Source organism: Dreissena polymorpha, chromosome 13, assembly GCF_020536995.1.
Source record: "Dreissena polymorpha isolate Duluth1 chromosome 13, UMN_Dpol_1.0, whole genome shotgun sequence".
NCBI lineage: Eukaryota > Metazoa > Mollusca > Bivalvia > Myida > Dreissenidae > Dreissena > Dreissena polymorpha.
The window spans coordinates 36,716,247-36,740,426 of record NC_068367.1 but is presented as its reverse complement, the minus strand read 5'-3'; the positions used below and the strand labels follow the sequence as shown (position 1 = coordinate 36,740,426).

At 34.6% G+C, this 24,180-nt stretch overlaps 1 protein-coding gene and 1 long non-coding RNA gene across 2 annotated transcripts in view; one reads left to right on the top strand and one right to left on the bottom strand.

The window, feature by feature from the left end:
* Nucleotides 1-12,634, bottom strand: part of LOC127854882 (ADP-ribosylation factor-like protein 5B) — a 32,631-nt gene extending 19,997 nt beyond the window's left edge. The window contains exons 1-2 of the mRNA XM_052389989.1: nucleotides 12,326-12,634; nucleotides 5,203-5,263 (exon numbers count right to left, since the gene is read on the bottom strand). Coding sequence (XP_052245949.1) covers nucleotides 5,203-5,263; nucleotides 12,326-12,371 — 107 coding nt within the window. The 5' untranslated portion in view covers nucleotides 12,372-12,634. The remainder of the gene's footprint in view (nucleotides 1-5,202; nucleotides 5,264-12,325) is intronic.
* A 10-nt stretch (nucleotides 12,635-12,644) lies between these two features.
* LOC127854889 (uncharacterized) lies at nucleotides 12,645-23,852 on the top strand. The gene is made up of 4 exons (XR_008037184.1): nucleotides 12,645-12,676; nucleotides 17,247-17,305; nucleotides 19,488-19,623; nucleotides 23,840-23,852. It is a non-coding gene; the product is annotated as an uncharacterized LOC127854889 (long non-coding RNA).
* The last annotated feature ends 328 nt before the right edge of the window (nucleotides 23,853-24,180 follow it).

Sequence of the window (24,180 nt, the reverse complement as noted above, 5' to 3'; positions counted from 1 at the left end):
CAACCAGAATTTTTGACGTATGAACAAAATGAAATGACGTGCATAATGTCCATATTGATATCTGTCCATGTGTCAAGTTTCATGAAAAAATATTAAGAACTTTTAAAGTTATCGCAGGATCCAGAAAAAAACACCATTTTCAGCAGTATTTCTAGTTTATTTGTTGCCATAGCAACCAGAATTTTTGACGTAGGAACAAAATGAAATGACGTGCATAATGTCCATATTGCCATCTATCAATATGTCAAGTTTCATGAAAAAATGTTAAGAACTTTGAAACTTTCGCAGGATCCAGAAAAGTGTGACGGACGGACGGAGACAAAACCGGTGAAACCGGTAGCGGACTAATAACCATTGCAAATCCCTAACAATGCAATTCTTTCTAAACACTGCCAGCATTAATTTTCTTCTTTATCTTAACCATGAAACAGTAACTGAACACTGCACGGCTTGAGGGAATGGAAAATGCAACAAAGGTATTATTATCATCAAGAGTTTGAATTAACAAAACCCAGCAAAAGCACTGATGCATCTAATATTTATAATTAATGCAGCTTTACACAAATGTTAAGGTTCAAGCTGTCTGTTACAGTAGCCGCTATAATTATAAGCAAATCTTTAAACAATGTATTAAATGGACCATTAACCCTTTACCACATAGATTTTGACCCATTTGTAGTCCCTTTATAGAAAGCTACATGTTATTTGAGACCTTTCCTACTAGATTTAAGTTTTAAAAGCTTCATTTCCAACCCTTAGATACTGATGAGCAGCAAACAGCATAAAACCTGTAACTTGCAGGCTGTGCTGGTTTTATGCTGTTTGCACATGTTAAGTGCAAACCAGAAAATGATTGTTGGCCTGTGGCCCATCTAAGAGAGGTATTTAGTTTGAAAAAGTCTACCCACTCAAAGCACAAGTAAGAATAGTTTATTTGAAAATCTTAGTTATTTGCTTTCAAAACGTACAAAAGATTGTAACTTAAAGTTATCGTACAGTTGTATTGATGTATTGATGTAGTGTTGGGAGAAATGGAAACAAAGAATTATCACTTGTCCCTCACCATAGACATGTTTTGCATTTATGTAACATGGACAATTGAGTATTGTTAATGTCTATTACTTTGTGATCAATAAGACTTAGAGGTTTACAAACACCATATGTGTATAGAATAAGGTTTTGCAATTGTCACTGATGGACAAGAACACTGTGCAGTTTATCTAGCAGTTGTACTTTTAAAACCAAATAGAATGGAATAAAAACTGGGTGAATAATGTTAAAAAACAACAACATGCAAATTAGAAAACAATTAACAATTATAAAAACAATATTGCTCATAGTTGTAAATGGCTGAAAATACTTCCAAGTTATTTACACATGTACACGGCACACAAAAATGACCTTTCCTAAATTAAATTTTTAATACAGCAAACAATGAAAATCAAGAAATTATTTCAGGAAAAAAATTATAGTGCTTATCCAGCCCTATATAATTACTTGAACAACTATAAACAGAAAATTATTAAAACTGGAACAGTAATGGCAAATCATTGGGGGGTTTAAACCGGTCAGAGGGGTGGCCAAAACTCACACTAAATATAGCCCAGAAATAATTACAAACCAAACAATCATTATCTAAATCAAATGTATACCTTTGCAGACAGAAAATGAAAAACAAAATTCCAAAATGTGATGCAAGAAACTTATACTACATAATTTGGTTGTACTAATGTTGTTAGTAGTGTTGGAAATCTATTAAAACGATAAGACTAGAGGATGGGTTTTTAAGTTTTTAGAACACAAATACAAATGGTCCATCTACAAAAGATATTAAAATATCAAGTAAGCGATGTATCGTTAGAAAAATTAACGAAAAATTAGTGTATGAAAGGTCACAAAGATGTTTTATTCACACAATAAAAATTGGCTGCTGGCTATAATATGATCAACATTGCAGATAATGGATGGGGACACATTCTACAATGTACGAAATCTTTACAGCACAAATTGAACTGTTGACCGAATGAAAACAGCAAAGAATTCAACTACAGAAACTTGATCAGGTGGGAAATTCTTGTTCTAGTCCATCACATACAGTAACAGGCCAACAACCATGAAGTATACAATAATTAGTGGGGTTTTTTTGGGTCAAATTTGAGACCAGTATTAGAAAATTCACAATGTAAAAAAGTATATCTTTTCCAAATGACTGCCTTATATTGGTGAGTAAATTGTGTTTTTTTTGTAAATAAAATGTAACATTAAGTCAATTTCCATATCCAACTCTATGGGTTGAACTTCAGTAAATATATTTATTCTTATTAGTAAATTTGCATAGCTTTTGAAGGGTTTGAGCATATTTTCGTACCATTTGAATAAGCGATTTTTTTCCTTCTTTGTAAAGTACTGAAAAACCGCACTTTCCCAATCTGGGAAAAATTACATATTTCCCAAATGAAGGTTATTTTTTTTTTAAATGAACTTAATTTACTTATGCAGCTCTATGGCTAGAACCTTAGTAAATATAATATTAACAACTTGACATCAGTTATTCTCAAATTTAAGGTATTTCAGCACGGGTCTGCGAGTGGGCGAAATAGGCGATGACTTCTCCTCCTTTTAATGATTTACTTTGTGCCAGACATTGACCATTAAAATCAATTTGATGTGGAGAATTCGACACAGGAGGATTCTCAGCCATTAGTGCCCCATGTACATGTCATGCAAAGTTGAACATTCAAAAGAACAGTCTGGAGCTATTACACTTCTTGAAATTGTTAATAGATGATGCCTTGATTAATTGCCTTCTGCTGGCTACCAATAAATATGATTCAGCAATGTTAAATGACCCATTAAAACAATACTAAGGAATGATCAAATGGGAAGATGTAACCTAGCACTGGCAATAAATATGGGGCTCATTTACAGGTCAGATTTGGAATCTCTGCTGTAAAATGAGATTTTAAATGAATTTTTAATTTAAAACAAATATTTGTAACAAAATATGAATTTGATTTAATGTTGAATTGCTTAAAATTAACAAGGAAGTAAAAAGATTCTGAACATTACTGGCTTGTTACAATTGAAGTTTATTTGATACACCTGTAAAGCGAAAAAAAGTAATTAGAAGTACAATCATAATCAACAATCAATGAGAAATAAGGAAAATGTTGGTTTTATACACTTAACGTGTCTTACTGTATAAAACAAGTGAAGAGTTGATTGAAAGCTGAACAAAAACCACTAAGTTATTAGTTGCTGCAAAATATACGTAAAACTAAATTCTATGACGCAAATGTACCATTTCTTCCAAATTTGTTACCAATTCACCCTATTTTGGCTTTAGGGAGAAGTGACTTCTCCCTTAATTTTGAGCCTACAGTACACTCCACGCGTTTTCCCCAATTTCCCTCCATACTCCGTGGTGATTGACCTGGAGGGAGATTAAGAAAATCCCGCCAGACGCAGCGTTTGCATGATTTTCGACGCGGCGGTTAACGATCGGCAAAACTGATAAGCCGACGCTGCGGCCCTCGGCGTTGGTAACGCGGGGGTAACTCCGCATTTTACGAGATAACGATCAATTTAGTTTTGTTTGACTTCCTGATTTTCAAATAAAATTACATTTATTACAAGTACATACATGTACATGTAGTATAATATTTACAATTAAAAAAAAAAACAAAGATAGATCGATCCCGACGTGGTTGTAGAAGTAGTTGTTGTTGTATAGAAAACTCGTTGATTTACGACAAACAAAACGTCGTCTTTTAACTAATATAAACACATTTTGCAACATTGTTTTAATTTTGATAATTTAATCCAAAGTTTTCATGTTAGCAGGTGATTTTCTATACTGAACATGTAAACAAATTACCAAGGACCCTAAAAATCTCGCAAATCTGTGTGAATTGACAGTTTGACGTAATCAAAGAAAAGCCGCTTCCTGTCTAAAGGCATAACTTACTCAAGTAAACACGTTCAAGGAATGCATAAGGAATGGTTTTAATTGTCGGAACAAATTTAATTTTCTGCTCGCTAATGCATTTATTTTCTCTTTGAAGTTAGGTTATTCCATTGATTGCTAAAAGAAGGTGGTAACTATTGAGTTGATAGTTGCATTTAATATTCACAGTTGTATTCTTGTTGCGTCGACATTCAAAACAATGTTTACCAGTAATTATGGACCAAATCGGCAGAGTGACATTCACACATGATAATCCCTTTTTTCAAAACACCGCAGACAGCCGTCTACACAATAGGTCAGTAGACAAGCTTTGCGTGTTTTCATAACGTCAAACACTTAAAATCCAGTTCCGCCCAGATGTCTTCCTTAATCAGTTTACAGTACATTTACCTTGTACATTGCAGCATAATTTTCGCGCGCTTTTGTCGGGAAATATACATGATGACTGTCTATTGGAAGCATTTGTAAACGTCGTGTTAACATTAAAAATCGTAGTTTGTTTCGGATTACTAATTATTATTCTTATTTGGAAATTTTACGGAACATTTATTCTTGTCTTATATGTGTTATGATTTAAATATTAATTTGTCAAATGTCTTATATTCATTCATATTGTAGATGTACCTGTGAATTAAAAAACATAATTTTTATACGTATTAATTTTCTATACAATTATCTTTTTTATACATGTACTACAGTATTTACACAATTTATTATAGCAATGTTTTTATTTTTTGGCATGCCCAGTAGCACACTGCTAACGCGGCGTTGCGCGGCGGTCACTGATAAGAACGGAAATTGTCTGCATTTACTGACTAGGCTAAAGTAATACACGCCGCAGGAATTAGCGAACGCGGCGTAACGCCGAGCGTTTTATCGAGTTCACCTCGCTCTCTCAACGCTGCGTGAACACTCTCTAGCAGAAAAAAACCCGCGGAGGGAGCGCGTTTTTTTTGGGAAAACGCGTGGAGTGTACTGTAGCTAGACCCCTGAATTTGCAAAAAATCAAATACACTTATTTCCCAATTTGAAGATTTCATGACGCATTTTTCCCTATTTCAAGGTTTTTATGACTCAATTTTTCCAAATTTTTAGGTTTTCACGACTCAATTTTCCCAATTGGACCGGTACGGGTACTTTTCCCAATAGGACAAAAAAAAAACGCTGTTTGAATGAGTACTTTTTGTATAGCTTTTGAAGGGTTTGTAAGTTCTTGTTTCATAACTGATACTTACAACTGGTAGAGTATAGTAGTTTTCCCTGCATTGTCAAGCCCAACTATGATCACCTTGTGCTCTGAAATATAATAAGGAAACATAAAAATAAATATTAAAACCATTTTATCAGTCTACAAGTACCATACCATTTTATGATATTACCATGTGCTAATGGCTACAACGTTGGCCAATGACGATAATTTTTATTGCTACAAATATACTCTAAGTTAAAAGAAAAATGAATATATAAATTGAAATATGACAGAAAAATTGTAGTTACATGTATGTAAAGCTGGGATGGGGAATAAAGTCAGCATGGGTAAGTGCTGATTATTGCAAAATTGTTTGTTAGATTTGTTGCGTATTTAGTTAAGATAATGACAGGAAATTTATTAACAATGGCAATTATGGATTGCCCTCAAAAACAGAACATTTAACTCTGATTACGTTAAATACAACCTGTTGATTTTCTTGAACAGGTGCAAACTAGCAACTTATAAATTAGTCAAAGTGTGCAAAGGTAAAATATGCCAAAAATGCACTTCAATGACTTATCAATTATGACATCTAATTGAAGAAATGTGTCAACACATGTATGCCTATTATGGGCCAGTGTACTTAAGACCTAACAAAATGACTCAACTTGACATTACTACCTCCCTGAGGGTACAAGGTGCAGTATTTTTGAGACAACATAATTAGTACTCTGACCTCATAATGTAATAAAACAAATTATTTGCAATTAACCGTTGTTTATATTTATGTATAATCAAAAAATATATAATATATTTTAAAATACAAATATACAAATATAATCAAATTAGTATAATATTACCATATTTTTCTCACAGTAAATACAATTGAATAAAATTATTTTGAACTTTTCAATAGTAAAGTAATGCTGACATGTACATAATTATTTTCATCTGATTGTCTATTCTCCATTTAGTCAAACCTCATTTCAATGTCAAAGACTGGGATTTTTTGCCATGACAAATCAGATACAGTCGAAACTGACCTAACGGCCACCTGAATTTACCGGTCACCTGCAGACAACGGTCAGTCTGGAATCCCCCCGACGAAAAACACTCTATATTACACTTGAATTCAACGACCACCTGTCCATAACGGCCAACGGCCACTACATTCCACTCCGAAATTCATGTTTGACCTGAAATCAACGGTCACGCGTCATTCGTCTCTAGTCGTCTTGAGTCGCAAAAATTATAAACACAGCACATCATGTGTCCGCCTATTTTGCGGTCAAAGCGTCTGATAGCGGTAATTGTCTTTGATATTATAAAAGCGGCCCGCTGCGAGTAAACAAACAATAAGGTGTTGAGAAGGTTTCTTTTCCGGGGATAATTGTGGGGGTATCTTCAAAAGCAAATATGCAACTCATTTTGCTACCAGTTGTTTATTAAAAATATATTTTATATTCGTTATTTTACATGACTAACCCACTCCTCTAAGCCGAAATGATCCGTAAAACAAAATTGTGTCTTTGTGTCGTATGAGCGAATCTGCACTAAATCTAAATTTAGGTTCACATCGTACATGCAGTTGGTTAACGAAAAGACGGTTGATATTCAAATGCATTTTTATAAACTGTTAGATGCCCATAATATCACTTTAAACAGGTGACATTAACAATAACAACGTGTATTAATAGCAATTATCGTCTGCATGCATAACGCATTAGCGCGTGACAAAGTCAATTGATCCGTATCGCTGATTAAGTGTTAAAAACAACATTAAGCTGGCGAGTGTTTTGATAAGAAGGCGATAAGAGGATTCAGTGATCAGCTTTAATGGCAAAACATGGACTGATTTGCAACATTTATAACAAGCTTTAGGCATTTATGAAAGACTATTTGTTCATGTAAAAAAAGCTGAAATTGAAAACGTTTTTTTTAATTTTCATGACTCCATTATGAAATTCCAAGTGAATTGTTTTGTTTGTTGCGAGCGATAATGGTTGTGTGTGTTTTTAAGTTTGTTTGCGTGATAAGTTATCTTCTTTTTGGTGCATGATGTGCTTTGTTTTTTTGGATAAAGAATGAATGGAGTGAATTGTCTTGTTTGTTGCGAGTGATAATGGTTGTGTGTGTTTTTTGCGTGATAAGTCATCTTCTTTTTTGTGCATGATGTGCTATGTTTTTTTGGATGAAGAATGAGTGAATGTTTGTGTTTTATATGAGGTTGTTGAATAAAAATGCTTTTGTGTGATGTTTGCGTACGAATAAATTTTAAAAACTTTTTGCGTCTTTTTAGAACGGTACAATTACACCGTACTATCGGTTTATGACAGCGAATCCGCTTTTTAGACTTGTACGGACGTGACGTCAACGGCACGTGACAAGCTTTATTTACTAAATGAGCGAAATGCATGAGTGAATTATTTACTCGAGGGTTGAAAACAACATTGCTTTAATTTAACAATTTAAAATCAAATCAATATATAAGATATTATTCTGTATAAGTCAATATACACACGTAAGTTAATTCTTATTATGCTTAGTTAACGGCAATGAGCCTTTGTTTAACACTGTATGCAAACGACTGGGTGAGATAACGACATAGCAATACTAACAACTGACAAACCATCTTAAAATTGTGATCCGAATTCAACGGTCACCTGTTGACAACGGTCACTTTGATCATTTCCCTTGAATGACCGCTGAATTCAGGTTTGACTGTATATTCATTTTTCATTTTGTGATGTGTGTCACATTTCAAAAGTACATGTACATGCAGTGCTCCAGCTGGGATTTGAAAAGGGCACGGGGGCTTTTTTGTGAAAAGGGCAATTTTGTTGCCCAGTATTTTGTCAAAAGGGCACTTTCGAGCGTGCTGGCGTTTCTGGAATGCTTCCTGTTGCATATTAATTTATATGTTATTAATAATTGTTAGAATATATGATTCCCATTATTATTAAACCATTCAAATATAATGTCTACAATTAGGGATACATTTAATACAATGTAATAAAAGATCTTAACAAGAGATTTATTTATTATTATATCCTAAAAAAAATATAAGGCAGTGGGGGGGCCCTAAGGAGGGTAGGGCAGTTTCGGGAGGGCAGGGCGGGGCGCCCTTCAATTTAGGCCTAGCTGGAGCACTGTACATGCATTAACAGTACAGGCACCGTGTACTTAAACAAACGCCACTCGCCGCGGTGTTCATTTCACTGTGTTCGCTTACCAATTAAACACCGCGATGGGTGTTCAGATCAAATGTCGCGGGGGCCGTTTGCGATAAGGCAAACAACGCGGACCCATAATATCTACCGCGGTGTTCATTGTGTTCGCTTTAAATAAAATAATTGAACAGGAACATAATGAATTGATCCCTTTAATTTAAAAGTGATAATTAATAATGTATTTCACACCCATGCCAATGACAGTGTTTTCTGTCTTTTTAAACGCCGCATATAAAAGAAAACCGTGTTCGCACCTAGCTGTAGGATACCGCACCTGCCATGGAGGAGTGTTAATTGAGTGTTTGATTATTCAATGAACAGTTTGAAGCCATGGAGAACTCATAACTGATTGTAATAATCGTATTATCCCCGAGTCCTTGGATTCCCCGATACATACGTGTCAACTTTCTCAATCGCATACATGCAACTTCTCCCATCTTTATCCATTACTCGATAATCCCATATATGCCCGATTTCCATGTTTAAAATCAAATTATGGGTGGGTAATATACACGACAAGAGTCATAAACACCAGCGTTTGCAATTTTTGAAAGTATCAAACGAATTTCGGCATGTGATTCTATTTAAAGATTTGATGAAATAAGCGCCCAATCAGGACAGTTGTATTGCAACATGCGTACATCATCTGACACGGTTTGCACGCGTCATGTACAGCTATTTAAGAATTTTTTTGTCCAGAAAAAGCGCGCAAAAACTGGCGTGGGTGTATTCATTTGTAAATAAAAATTTCATAGCGGGTTAAACATTGAGATCATTTAATTTCCATGAAAAGTTTCCTTGTGAATTTCAACGAAAGTACCGGGATATCTCGCGAATCATTTGGTATTGACAGTATCTCTCAATAAAATATAATACCGCAACGTTACCGTTATGCTGTATTCATTATTGAAACAATTATTGTATTGTATACTGACTGCACACAAGTGTCGTAACATACTGATGCAATACGTAAATTCGGACAGTCAAGGACTCTTGGGACCATATTTTCAAGAGTCAAAATCAAACTTCTAAGAGTCCTTATAATAACGCAGGAGAATCAATGATTTTTTGCAATTTAAGCAAATTACTGAGATATAATATATAAAAAGCAACAAATTAAAAGATACATTTATGTTAACCTTTATTTCTTACATTGTACTATCACTACAACACTATGCATTTAAACACAATATTTCAATGATTAATAAATACAAAACATGTATTCTAATACAACATTAACTTCATGTATACAGCAGAGTAATATGTCATATGTTCTAAACAACATCTCAAAGAGTAATATGTCATATCATGTCTTACACAACATCTCAGAGAGCAATATGTCAAATGTCCTACACAACATCTCAAAGTTAACATACAAAATATGTATTCTTATACAACATTTACTTCATGTATACAGCAAAACAATATGTCATATGTTCTACAAACCAACAATTATTTGAGCAAATAAATAAATCATTCATGCATTTAAAGAGTGATCTCATTTGGGTGCCCTAGTAAAGAAAAGGTAATAAAACAACACTATGACTACACACACACACAACTAGCATAAAACCAGCAAACTATCACTTTCTTCTCTTGCACATGTCCTTAAACCTGGGCAGCACATTCTGGGATGGAAAGTCACTCACTGCGGTAAACTATAAAAGGGAATTATTTCTACTCACCGATAAAGGTGCCTCCGTATTTAATCCCATAAAAAATTCCGACGCCCTTTAATTATTTCATGTGCCATCTTCACTGAAGACGTGCGACAAACATGCCGTTTTCTATGCTTTCTCAAACGGTCAATTATTACGCCTACATGTATTTTGTAATCAATTAGCTCATGCAAAAATTGTCACTTAGCCACAAGGTCAGTTATATCGGTTCTATAGTTATTTTTAGCAACTTTGATGCAAAGCGTGTAATTTGACGTTGTAGACAGTACATATGCCAGCATAACTTTCGCGCGTCTTTGAACTGAGCAATCATGAAGTAAAACAGTGATGGGTGCATTCAGCTTTGGAAATACATTCTGACATACTCTAAAAATATCTCAAAATATGCTTTACGGTGTTCTGTGGATATGGATGTTATTATTTTATATTGAATATAATTAAAACTGACGCAGATGAGTCCATTCTGTTTTGGTGGGTTTATAGTTCTTCTTAAATGCTCTGAGCTTTTATGAGTACATACGTACAGCTCAGAGGGTCAATAGCTGGGAGTTGGATTATTGCAACTAGGTGGGTTTAATACACGTCTTTTCCGCAAACAGCTGATAACAAACGCTATGATAAAGAATGGAAAGTTAATACACGCGTCATCGAACCAGCAGTGTTTTAATTGGTCAATACTAGATTTCTTTATTAACCAAACTCCGCCTACTGGGTGGACTTGTGCTTCGATGATTGGAAACGGGCGTTAACGATTAGCGTGTACTAAATGAGATACTCCGCCCCGACCCAATTATCGCTTAGTCTTAACAACTTTTGATCTCGTTGACGCAAGTCGGTATATTCCCCCGGGTCAAATGTGACGCATGACGTAATTTTCTCAAGAGTCAAAAAGGGGTCTTCTGTAATTTTCAAGCGTTAAAACCCGGGAGCTCGGGTCAAAGGAAAGCCCTGGTACTTAATTCGGACACAAGTAAATAAATGATTTAATACTCTCTTGATTTCTTTGAAACTCAATACCGGTATTTGTTGTTAAAAAGGGCGATTGCATTGATTTACACCATAAGAGTTAATACTATTGATCTTATAACCGCTTTATTCAAGTTTTCGACTTTACGTACTGTCCATTTTTAAGTACGCATACATGTGCACATACGTTTAATATCTACATGTAGTATATGATTTTCTTTTGTACATTTACATTTAAAACACGTGAATGACTCTCGTAGACAGGTGTTAACCCCACTGTTTTTGTTTAAGTACACGGTGCCTGTACTGTAAGTAGTACTCAAATGATATAATCAGATTAACAGTGTAACAGTTGACTTGACATTATAACACAGCCATGGTTTTCCTTCTAGCAGAAAATGGCAGAAAAAGGTTGCATCAAAAACGAATCATTTTAAATTTCGTCGCATCAAAAACAATTTCCGTTGAAAAAATTTCCCAATTGAAGGTTTCTAAAACACTCACTTTTAATACTAATCGATAGTGGTTTTTTTCACATATCCATTATTACAAATAACTACTTCTAATATACATTGTGATTTTTCATATTATGTAGACGTTCTTTGTCCAGCCCCAAAAATGGGAGTGAAACGTCTAGGGAGGAAACGCCTTGGGGCGGGAAACGATTGCCACACGATTTATTTCGTTAAAGGGATCTTTTCACGCTTTGGTAAATTGACAAAATTGAAAAAAGTTGCTTCAGATTTGCAAATTTTCGTTTTAGTTATGATATTTGTGAGGAAACAGTAATACTGAACATTTACCATGGTCTAATATAGCCATTATGTGCATCTTTTGACGATTTTAAAACCTAAAAATTATAAAGCGTTGCAACGCAAAACGATTGAATAATTTGGAGAGTTCTGTTTTTGTCGTTAAATTTTGTGAAACTACGAAGATTGCTTATATAACGTATAAAATACGTCTGATATGTGTACACGGCGGAATAGCTCAGTAGGCTAAAGCGTTTTTACTTCAGGACTCTGGCAGGACTCCAGGGGTCACTGGTTCGAAACCTGGTCCGGGCAAAGTTCTTTTCCTTTTTTTAATTTTATTCTTGATTTTTTACTGGAGCTTTTACGATCCAATGTTAACATTTATCGATATAAAGCATTTAATGAATAAGTTAAAAAATGCCAAAATCTGTGAAAAGGCCCCTTTAAAACAATTATTGTTGCCAATATTAATTTACATTAAATGTATTAACAGAAAAGCTGTTTATACAATAAAACCATTACAAAAAACAGCTTACCTTCATTGGTGAATAAACTCCATAAACGTGAAAACAGCAACCCCATCTTTAGGCCTACTTCAGTTCAGGGTTCAAATTAAATGTCTTTTGTTCCACTGGACTGTCACATAAAATTAGTTCACTTTATCGTCAAGTACAAAGAAACTGAAGTAGTTTTCAGTATTGACACATGATATGTTGTAAAATATAACTAAAGAGCACATCTAAATATTAGGTCATCTCTGACTAAGATAGGAATCCCCAATTTTATAACATGCACTAAAAATATTTTGTTGACACGATATGGCGGAAGTGATCACGGTGAGTCGTGCGCATGCGCACTCAACCGGCAAGTAGCATTTCCTGTAAAATGTAAACAGTAGTGAAGTTGCTTATTTTATGCCCGAAAGTACACTTATTTTCATATAGTTTTCCCTTTCAATATATGTTACATTATCAGCGATAAATATGGCCAAACAGTTGTCATTGTATCCTTTTTGTATAAGTCGTATTTTAAGAATTTTGAAACACATTGTATTGTTCATAAGATAAGATAAGATAAGATTTATTTTGAGTCGGCAAGGGTTAAACAACAAACATAAGCTCAGACAGCTTGTACAACCGACTATAAAACATGATGAATAAGAAATAACAAGTGTATAAAAGCTGAAAGACTGGAAACAATTTGTTCTACAATTAAAAGGCAGATATACATATATGGTGGACGAACCAGTTATCGAACACCTAAGAAATTACGTTAAATTACCTTAAAATTGAAACACTTAAAATGACAAAAACATTTTGTTTTAACAAATGACTAACAGTTCAATCATTGAATGATTTACCTGTAAAGTTTTCCAGCAAACTACCTTCAAGAATTCATAACAATGATTCCCTGATTATTGTCACCTCTAGCAGACGAAACAAAATGGGGGCCGATGTTAACATGACCTATTACCCGACACTTCATAAATACTACTCCATTATATACAAAGTCACATAACTATCACGTGACCCGGACTAGGCAAAAAAAATCAGCGTCTGCTGCAATCAAAATTGCAAACGGAAATATGCTTTTTGGTGTGTAAATGCATGTTTTGATAAATGCATTCAAAAAGTAATAGCAAAAAACACACAAAACAGTGTATATAACAATAAATGCTTTCCTTTTACCTGTTTTCGGCGCATTTGTTTCAAGCTTAGTAGGCAAGTAGGTCATGGACTTCATGTGCGACCATTTGTTTATCAATGTGACGTCATGCACACTTTTGCGCATGTGTATACAGAACCAAAACAAAACGTCCGATAATAGGTGCTGTTCGATAACAGGTACTTACACGATAAATATATAGCATGATATTACAACATCAGATATGGTACTAAAAAATTTAGATTTGTTTACATTAAAAGTCAGATAATTTTTTAAGAGAAAGAATAAAATATCAACTAAGACACAGCATGCAGAGCGTAAAAAAACATATCAAGCATAAAGAGCATACATAGCATGCAGAGCATACAAAGCGTACGGAGCGTACAAAGCAACCTGAGTATACAAAGCGTAGGGCACATAAAGTATACATAGCATACATAGCAATTCAACGCAAATAAAGCACATAAAGCATGCCAGGCATACAAAATATACTAGGCATACACAGCACACAAAAATACACCTAGCAAACAAGGCATATAGAGTATATAGAGCAAGAAACACATGCAAAGCACACAAAGTATACATGCAAACAATGCATATAAAGTATATAAAGCACACAAAAAACATGCAAAGCACACAAAGTGTACAAAGCATACAGATCACACAAAGCATATAAAGCATATAGGGCCTACAAAGCATATATAGCATGCAAAGCACACAAAGCATACAAAGCTAAGAAAAACACTAACAGCATATAACATTTAAGTAAAAATAAAGCATATAGAGCATGCTAAGCAACCAAAGCACACAAAGCTAAGCAAAACTGACATTATATAACATTATAGCAGAAAGTGTACTTGAAACTAAGTGATGTGATGCTCCCTTGCTGTGGAAATCCCATTCAGTCTACAGCATTTGCACCTACAGATTTTTCCATTCCATGTCCCAATTAAAGTTTTAAATTGCGAAAAATTTGTACATTTTCTAAAATCTTCTGGTAGGGAGTTCCACAGCGAGGGGGCAGCATATCTAAAAGAATTTTTACCATATGTTGTTGTGCGTACCTGTGGTATCTGTAAAATATTGGTATAACTAAAATTTATGGTTGACTGTCTCTTAACAATTAAATCATTTAACAAAGGTGGAGAAATTTCATTTATGATTTTGAATGTTTCAATAGCCATTGATCTTATACGTCTTATTTGCAAGGACGGAAGGTCTACCTTTTGTAAAAGATCAATATATTGAGTGCTATAGTCGTTGTATATAAAACGAATTGCCCTTTCTTGAATTTTTTCCATCTTTTTAATATTAGTTTCTGAACAGAAATGCCAGGTCATTGGGCAAAAATTAAAATTTGATAATACAAAGGTATGGAAAATTAAAAGCTTGCTTTTTACACTTAAATTTCTACCAACTCTTTTTAAGATGTTAATTTGAGTGGCTGCCTTCTTACATAATCCTTGTATATGAGTATCAAAATTTAGTTTATAGTCTATGTCAATACCAAGTAGTTTAACAACTTTTTCACAAGTTATAGTAGCATCACCTATCTTAAATGACGGTTTTTTACAAGAAGTTCATAATTATTATGAATGAATGTGATGTTAATTTGACAATTTATAGCATACTTGTGCACAGATACAAGATAATTTCGCTTTAATTAATTTACGTTTAAAACTGCTGGCTCCACTTTATTTGCAGATTGACATAAATAAAAAAACAACACTATTCAATAGAATTTTCAAAAAAATTGTCATAGAACCAAACAAATTTATCACACTCTAAAGATAAAAAAATATTTATGATTATATCAGTCTGCTATGGGAGTGTTATTGACAGAATTATTTATAAGTTAGTTGTCTATTATTATCCATTCTGGTATTGTATGAACCTAAATTCATTTAAAATATGTTTTCAAAATAGCTGCCCATAACGTTACTTTTTTTGCCTCATTGTTTCACACTTGGTTCCTTGCCATAAATAAAGGACCGCATTTTATAATGAGGTTTGTGTCCTGCTGAATCACTAATGTTTATTTGTAATGGTAATTATGTAGCCATTTTTTTTCCCAATTAGGAAAAACTAGAGTTTTTCACAGACGTGACGTATACCCCCACATGCTGCATTGACACAGACTTTTGCATGCTGTCTTCACAAAACATGAGAAGCTAATTTATGGCGATTTGTAAGAATTATTATGGCCATTTTGACCTCTGAACTCATGAATTCTTTCGCATGACATGCTGTCCAATGACTGTGAACAAAATTAACATACAGAGTCATTTTAAAAGCTCACAATGAACAGGGACCTATACAAACAAATTTGTTTGTATAGGTCCCTGCAATGAATGACATAGTTATGGCCCTGACAAGCTCATTTATGGCCATTTTTTAACTCCAAGTGTGACCTTGACCTTGGAGATATCGACGTAATTCTTTCCCATGACACACTACTGTCCAATGATGGTGAACAAATGTGCCAAATGATTTTAAAGTCTCACAATAAATGACAAATTTTTGGTCCGGAAAAACTTTCTGTTTAAAACGCACTAAGTTACCCTGTGACCTAGTTTTTGACCTGACATGACCCATATTCAAACTTGACCTAGACATCATCTAGATACAACATCTTACCAAGTTTGGTGAAGATCGGATGAAATTTTCGTGACAGACAGACTGACTGAGTGACAAAGTGACTCCTATCTAGCCCCAATAACCAATGGTAATGGGGGTATAATTACCGCTAAAAAACCTGAAAATGGGGGAAATTTGTGTTGTAAATTCTTAAGATTGGAAAATTGGTGTTTTTGATTTGTTGCTTACAAAAACTTTGAAATTGATAAAAAAAAGTGTTGTCAATATTATACATTGTATTTACTATGGTTCAAGCCATAGAGCTGCATTGGGAAATTAAGTAAATGATGCATTTTTTTACATACAAACAAACAATGGGGGGGGGGGGGGGGGAGGACCTTAAATATGGATTGTTTTGGACAGCAATTGAGCAAGTTTTTCCCCCAATTGGGAAAGTGCTGTTTCCAGGTACTTTATAAAGAAGGGAAAAAATCGCTGAAGGGAGTTGCAAACTTTACACACCCCTACACTTGACTAATGTGCTTCAGGGTTAATATCCTCATACTCAGTAATCTGAAGTACACATTTATGATTGGTTCAGTTTTGAAAGGTGATCACACCTTAAATGTGATATGGTTTATGAAGTTTTGACATGATTATGAGCTTCTTTTCACAGTTTAAATTAAAAAGAAATATATTGAAAAGCTGGGATTTGTTATCGTTTAGATGCAATATACTAGTGTAACATGCAGGTAGTGTAGTGCACGTTAAGTATGAACATGGGTCAAAATAGCTATATAAATTTCCCTTGGTGATACCATCTTAGTGATTGAACAAGTCATATCAATCAATAATTTTCAACAGATGCAATCAACTTATAATTAGCGTCGAGATATACCCCGGTACTCAAATTATTTGATATGCAACAAAAGGATGGACTAATATTAGATCTTATTGATAGAAAACATACAAATTACGATAGGAATGGCTAGCACTGTATTGATAAGTTTGAAAATTGAACAAAGCAAAGCGTGGTTCAGCACAACATACTATCTAACCGGTATGTCACTTGGCTGTGGTTGTGAAATGGCTGTGAAAGAAATCCACAGACAAGGAATATTTCACCCGTCTAATGTCAAATTTCTGCTGCTTTTCTTATGTACAAGGTAGCAGAAATCAAGAATTAGTTGTTCTCACCAGCTTCATCATTTTCAGATAATATTCAGTCGACTGTAGCAGTACAATGTAGATCATTAGACACTGAACTATCCCAGGTAATTCCGATTTAAGTAATCACAGTTAAATTGCGGGTATATCAGCTGTATGGGATTGTCACTTTTATTACCATAAAATGTGTTTCTTGTTGACTCCATACGCAAATGTTGTTGTAACAATATTATGTCATTTACCATGGTATTTTTTAATAATACAATGCCAATAAAAGTAATTAATTGTTTATACACAGAGCTGACTTACCAATATATTAATGTGCATTCTAAACATGGAACACAGTGTTCCTGTTGGCTCAAAAAAATATGTCACCAATATTTTTTCAATGATATTGGCCACAATTCAGACAGTCATTGTCGCCTTTAAATATCATAAACTGCTGTTTTTTATGCCCCCCTTCAAAGAAGAGGGGGTATATTGTTTTGCACATGTCGGTAGGTCGGTTCGTCCGTCCACCAGATGGTTTCTGGATGATAACTCAAGAACACTTAGGCCTAGGATCATGAAACTTCATAGGTACATAGATCATGACTCGCAGATGACCGCTATTGATTTTGAGGTCACTAGGTCAAGGTCACGGTGACCCGAAATAGTAAAATGGTTTCCGGATGATAATTCAAGAACGCTTATGCCTAGGATCATGAAACTTCATAGGTACATTGATCATGACTCGCAGATGACCCCTATTGATTTTCAGGTCACTAGGTCAAAGGTCAAGGTCACGGTGACCGGAAATAGTAAAATGGTTTTCGGATGATAACTCAAGAACGCTTTTGCCTAGGATCATGAAACTTCATAGGTACATTGATCATGACTCGGAGATGACCCCTATTGATTTTCAGGTCACTAGGTCAAAGGTCAAGGTCACGGTGACCCGAAATAGTAAAATGGTTCCCGGATAATAACTCAAGAACGCTTATGCCTAGGATCATGAAACTTCATAGGTACATTAATCATGACTCGCAGATGACCCATATTGATTTTCAGGTCACTAGGTCAAAGGTCAAGGTCACTGTGACCCGAAATAGTAAAATGGTTTCTGGATGATGACTCAAGAACGCTTAAGCCTAGGATCATAAAACTTCATAGGTACATTGATCATGACTCGCAGACTTGATTTTCAGGTCACTAGATCAAAGGTCAAGGTGACTCAACTTAGAAAATTGGTTCCGGATGATAACTTAAGAACGCTTACGCCTAGGATCATGAAACTTCATAGGTGCATTGATCATGGCTCGCAGATGACCCCTATTGACTTTCAGGTCACTAGTGTACTATATAGCCTTGCATTATGCATAGATTAGTGTACAAGTAGTACTGCTTTGTTAGTTGTTAAATATTTTTTATTAAAAAATAGCAACACAGTTCTTAACTGATTGAACTTTTAACTCATTAATTTCAACGTATCAAATATTGTAAATTGTTGTTCAACAGATAGTCTTGGCTATTTCCTTTACATTACTACTAAATATATAAACATAATTCAATGAGCAACTTAATTTTTTTTAAAGTTTAATACCTTGTATATTGATCCATATTAAGTTAATAGAGTGAAAATCTATTTATTTAAGCTCGTTTGTGCATAGAGCACTAGGCTTATTAAGACACTCAAGTCAGTTTCCTGGGAAGAATCAGTAATTGGTTTTAATTAATGAAATTTTGAGAAAGCTCCCAGTGTGTGGATTGAACCCTAGAACTATTGATTGTTGATTTGACATCATATCCACTACACCACTGCGACCTCATTTGGGCTCTTATTTGCAAGATGGATTAAATAATCCTAGACCACTGTTGATTAAAACTAAATTGGTAGAATGGATTTTCTTTGAGAAAACAACAACAAAAAAACAATTTGATCATTTAACATTTTGCTTAGTTTGAAATGAACAATACACCCAAGGCTTACATGCATTTTTAAAATAAGCACTTAACTTGAGAAGAGGCCCCTCAAAGCAAATGGACAAAATCAATACTGCCCTTGAATACAGCTAAGCAAAGTGAAATAGGTATGTATAAAACCAGAACAGCCTGTGAGTAACTCGCAGTCTGTTCAGGTCTTATGCTGTTTGCTGCTCATCAGTATCTAAGGGTTGGAAATAAAGCCTTTAAAACTTGAATATAGTAAGAAAGGTTTTTAATTTAATGTAACTTTCTATAGGACTACAAATGTGTCAAAATAAGTACCGGTATCTAAGTGGTAAAGGGTTAAATTCTTTCCTTAACTAGCAACCAGAGATGTGCAAGTGCCTTTTCAAAGTCAGCGCGAGGCAGAGATCGCTTTTGGAACACTGAGTGTTGATGCTGAGCCAAAACGTGGGGGCACAAGGAAAAAGATGGATGTGGAGCAGTGCACTTTGAAAGTGTATGTCATATAATACTATTACTGTTTAATATTTGAGCCAAAATTATTGCATTGACACATTATACTAGCTCAAAGATCAATGCAAAAAAGAAAACAAGATTACCAGTACTGATAATAAATATTTATCCTGTCTAAAAGTTTCAGTATCCAAGTTTGTCCTTAATAATTTATCATGATTTATCATGAATTGAAAAGAGTTGCATATTTATGATATTTTTTTATTTAGGGAAGAAAACAAACAATTTGAAAATTAACAGGGCTCAGCCTAGGTTCAAACTTGAGGGAGAAGTGACTTCTCCCTGAGCTGAAATTAGGGAGAAGTGAGGCCACTAGAAGGAGAAGTGATTTCTGTTGGGCGTTTAATAAAATCTTCGCTTGTTTTATACCCCTCGTTACACCAAGCCTTAGTATCATCATCAATGACAAACAAATACTATTTTCAAATTCAATATATCCTTACATATTAAGTCACATAAATCAATTCATACAAATAAAACTTGTGATTTCCATGTGTATCATAAAAATAAACAGTACTTTAATAATGCAATGACAATCCAAACCCAATTTACATCATAATGTATCAATAAATGATAATTAGTCAGTGATTTTTTTCACCCAATTGGGAACAGGTCCGGAACCAATGCCATTGGGAATTTTTCGCGTCATGAAATCACCAAATTGTGGTAAAAACGAGTCTTAACAAAACACAATCTTAATGCATGGGACCAAAGACCTGTAGATTACATATAGTATATCTATTACTGTTTATCCGAATTGTATTCATATCCGAAATATGTACACTTGAGAATGCCTTACCTGTTTCATTTAATAATCCAAATTTTCCTTGTTGTTATCTGGTTTAACAAACCTTATTACACGTACATGTTTGTTAAATCCAGTTAATGCTTTCTCCATTATTGAATCACCATTAGTCTACTTCACTTGTAATTTGAATCGCCAGCTTTGAATTGAATGCGGGTTTAATGTTACAATAAATCTGCCATGTGCAATGTCGAAGGTCATGAGTCATGACGTAGCAATTTTATTCTACTCTGATAATTTATATCTAATCGAGGAAATGTGTTTTCTCAATGTCTATTGTGTAGTATTAGGACTTGTTAGTATAAAAATGAACTGTGATTCCAGTTTATATAAGATGGGTGTTACTCGTAATTATCGGTGAATTAACAAACTGACAAAACTCGCTGGACTTTTACAGTAGTGGATCTACGAAATTAATAGACCTTTGATCATTTTTGTTTTTCTTTAATAATTTTTGCCTACTTCTTTAACCGTGCCGCCTGCCAAAAACATGTAATTATCGAATGGTCAATAAATTATCACGTAATCATTTGACAACCTTAAGCACGCGCAAAGAGGTTGCGGGATATAAAATAAAGTCGTTTACGTATGGATACGGTAGATAAAATTATGGAAATTAGCACTACAGTTTGCACGGGTGGGTTGTTAGTTTTCGTTTACATGTATATGGTTATGAATTAATGTCTGACAAAATAAATTGCACATCGACTGGATAATTAGTGTTTAAGAGTTTTGAAACACGAAACAAGTAAACAGTAGAACATACTAGAATAAATTGTATTCATATTTACTGTTGGGAATGTGTTGCGCATGTAAACTTTTTTGAGCGTAAATACATGTCTATAACGACGTCATTTCATCGCTCAGGTAAACTATTGCATATGTATATACAATGCGCGCGTTCTCATTGGTAACTATCGTTGTTAATGTACCGCTTAACTCCGCCTGCAAGGCGTGTACTAATTTGGCTTGCAGAACAGAGAACTATCCAAACTGTCGGCGAAATGACACTCGCTATGATCTTTTGATCTAAACCGTTATTGTTTGAAGTGAATGCCCATGTATGCTAGTTGCCTGGATAAGCTTTCACAGCAGTCGATCTTTTGCTGTGTTAATAAACTGATAACATAACAAGCGTCATCAGTGAATTTATGACATGTGTAATAGAGAATTTTTAGATGAAAAAGTTGAGAGAAAAAACTTCGATGTTGTAAAAAAAGAAGGCGAAGTCAACTTCTCCTTCATGTAATTTAAGGGCGACATTATTATGTCTCGGGCGAAGATGTCGCCCACGTCGCCCTCACGGCCGAGCCCTGAATTAATCAATAATGATACGCCAGAAACATTATCTGCAGAAAAGAAATTCCAGTGAAATTGTTCTAGTCTTTTTATGCCCCCAGATGGAATGATCGGGGGTATATTGTTTTTGGCCTGTCTGTCTGTCATTGTGTGTGTCTGTCCTAAAAACTTAACCTTGGTCATAACTTTTGCAATATTGAAGATAGCAACTTGATATTTGGCATGCATGTGTATCTCATGGAGCTGCATTTGAGTGGTGAAAGGTCAAAGTCATCCTTCAAGGTCAGAGGTCAAATATATGGCTTCATATATTCAAATATATTCAAATATATGGCGCAGTAGGGGGCATTGTGTTTCACAAACACAGCTCTTGTCTGTCCAAAAACTTAACCTTGGTCATAGCTTTTGCAATATTGAAGAAAGCAACTTGATATTTGGCATGAATGTGTATCTCGTGGAGCTGCACATTTTGAGTGGTGAAAGGTGAAGGTCAAGGTCCTCCTTCAAGGTCAAAGGTCAGATATATGGCTTCAAAGCGGCGCAGTAGGGGCCATTGTGTTTCACAAACACAGCTCTTGTTTTTAAGGATATTAATATTTACCTATACAAAGCATGATTTAACAAATATAGTTCAAATTTTGAGCAAATGTAATAGCTTAACCTACCCCAAATAGGTGAAACACAAACTGATAATAAAATACTTTTTCCAGCTTTTAGTTACAAGTTTGTAACCCACCTATATCTGTATATGATTACTAATATATATAAAATATAATTTTATACTTTCAGGCATTTTGAAGCTTCATTTTTATGTCCCCCACTATAGTAGTGGGGGACATATTGTTTTTGCCCTGTCTGTCTGTTGGTCTGTTTGCGCCAACTTTAACATTTTGCAATAACTTTTGCTATATTGAAGATAGCAACTTCATATTTGGCATGCATATGTATCTTATGAAGCTGCACATTTTGAGTGGTGAAAGGTCAAAGTCAAGATCATCCTTCAAGGTCAGAGGTCAAATATATGTGGCCAAAATCGCTCATTTTATGAATACTTTTGCAATATTGAAGATAGCAACTTGATATTTGGCATGCATGTGTATCTCATGGAGCTGCACATTTTGAGTGGTGAAAGGTCAAAGTCAAGGTCATCCTTCAAGGTCAGAGGTCAAATATAAGTGGCCCAAATCGCTTATTTTATAAATACTTTTGCAATATTGAAGATAGCAACTTGATATTTGGCATGCACGTGCATCTCATGGAGCTGCACATTTTGAGTGGTGAAAGGTCAAGGTCAAGGTCATCCTTCAAGGTCAGAGGTCAAATATATGTGGCCCAAATCGCTTATTTTATGAATTCTTTTGCAATATTGAAGATAGCAACTTGATATTTGGCATGCATGTGTATCTCATGGAGCTGCACATTTTGAGTGGTGAAAGGTCAAGGTCATCCTTCACAAGGTCAAGGTCATCCTTCAAGGTCAAATATCATATAGGGGGACATTGTGTTTCACAAACGCATCTTGTTCAGACATGATAAAGCTCTTTTTTTTTTCAGGCATTTTTTTTAATGCATTTTGAAGCTCTTTTTCAGTATTTTTTTTCATTCTTTATGAAGTACCTGAAAACTTCTAATTTCCCCAATTGCTGTCAAAAAATTCCCAATATAAGTTTTTTTTTAAATTACTAAAGTGCAACATTTTTTTTTGTTTCTCTATGCAGCTCTATGGCTTGAACGTAAGTAAATAATATATTGGCAACTTGACAACATTTAGTAATCCATTTAAAAGTTTTTGGGAGCAAAAAATCATATACACCAATTTATATATGAAGACTTCATCGACATGAATTTCCAAATTTCAGTGTTTTTAGCGTACAATTTTTGGGCTGGTATTATTTTTCAGGCATTTTGAAGCTGATTTGGGTTTTTTCAGGCATTTTGAAGCTCATTTTGTTTCTTCAGTCATTTTAAAGCTCATTTTGCTTTTTTTCAGGCATTATGTAGCTCTTTTTTCAGGCATTATGTAGCTCTTTTTGTTTTTTCAGGCAATTTAAAGCTCTTTTTTCCAGGCATTTTGAAGCTCAATTTGTGTTTTCAGGCATTTTGAAGCGGAAGAAGCAAGATCACTACGAGTAGCAGTGAATTCATTTTTTGACCATTTAACCTTGGTCATAAAAACAATAGAGACATTTGGACCACCAAAGCCAGTTATTGTAGAGACTTGATCAACCTGGGAAAGGCTACGTGTCTTGTTCTGAGAAAACTGGGCATAATGCATGTGCGTTAAGTGTCGTCCTAGATTAGCCTGTGCAGTATGCACAGGCTAATCAGGGACGAGACTTTCTGCTTAAACTAGATTTTCGGTAAAAAAGGACTTCCTTTCAACGAAAAATACCGTTAAAGCGGAAAGTGTCATCCCTGATTAGCCTGTGCAGACTT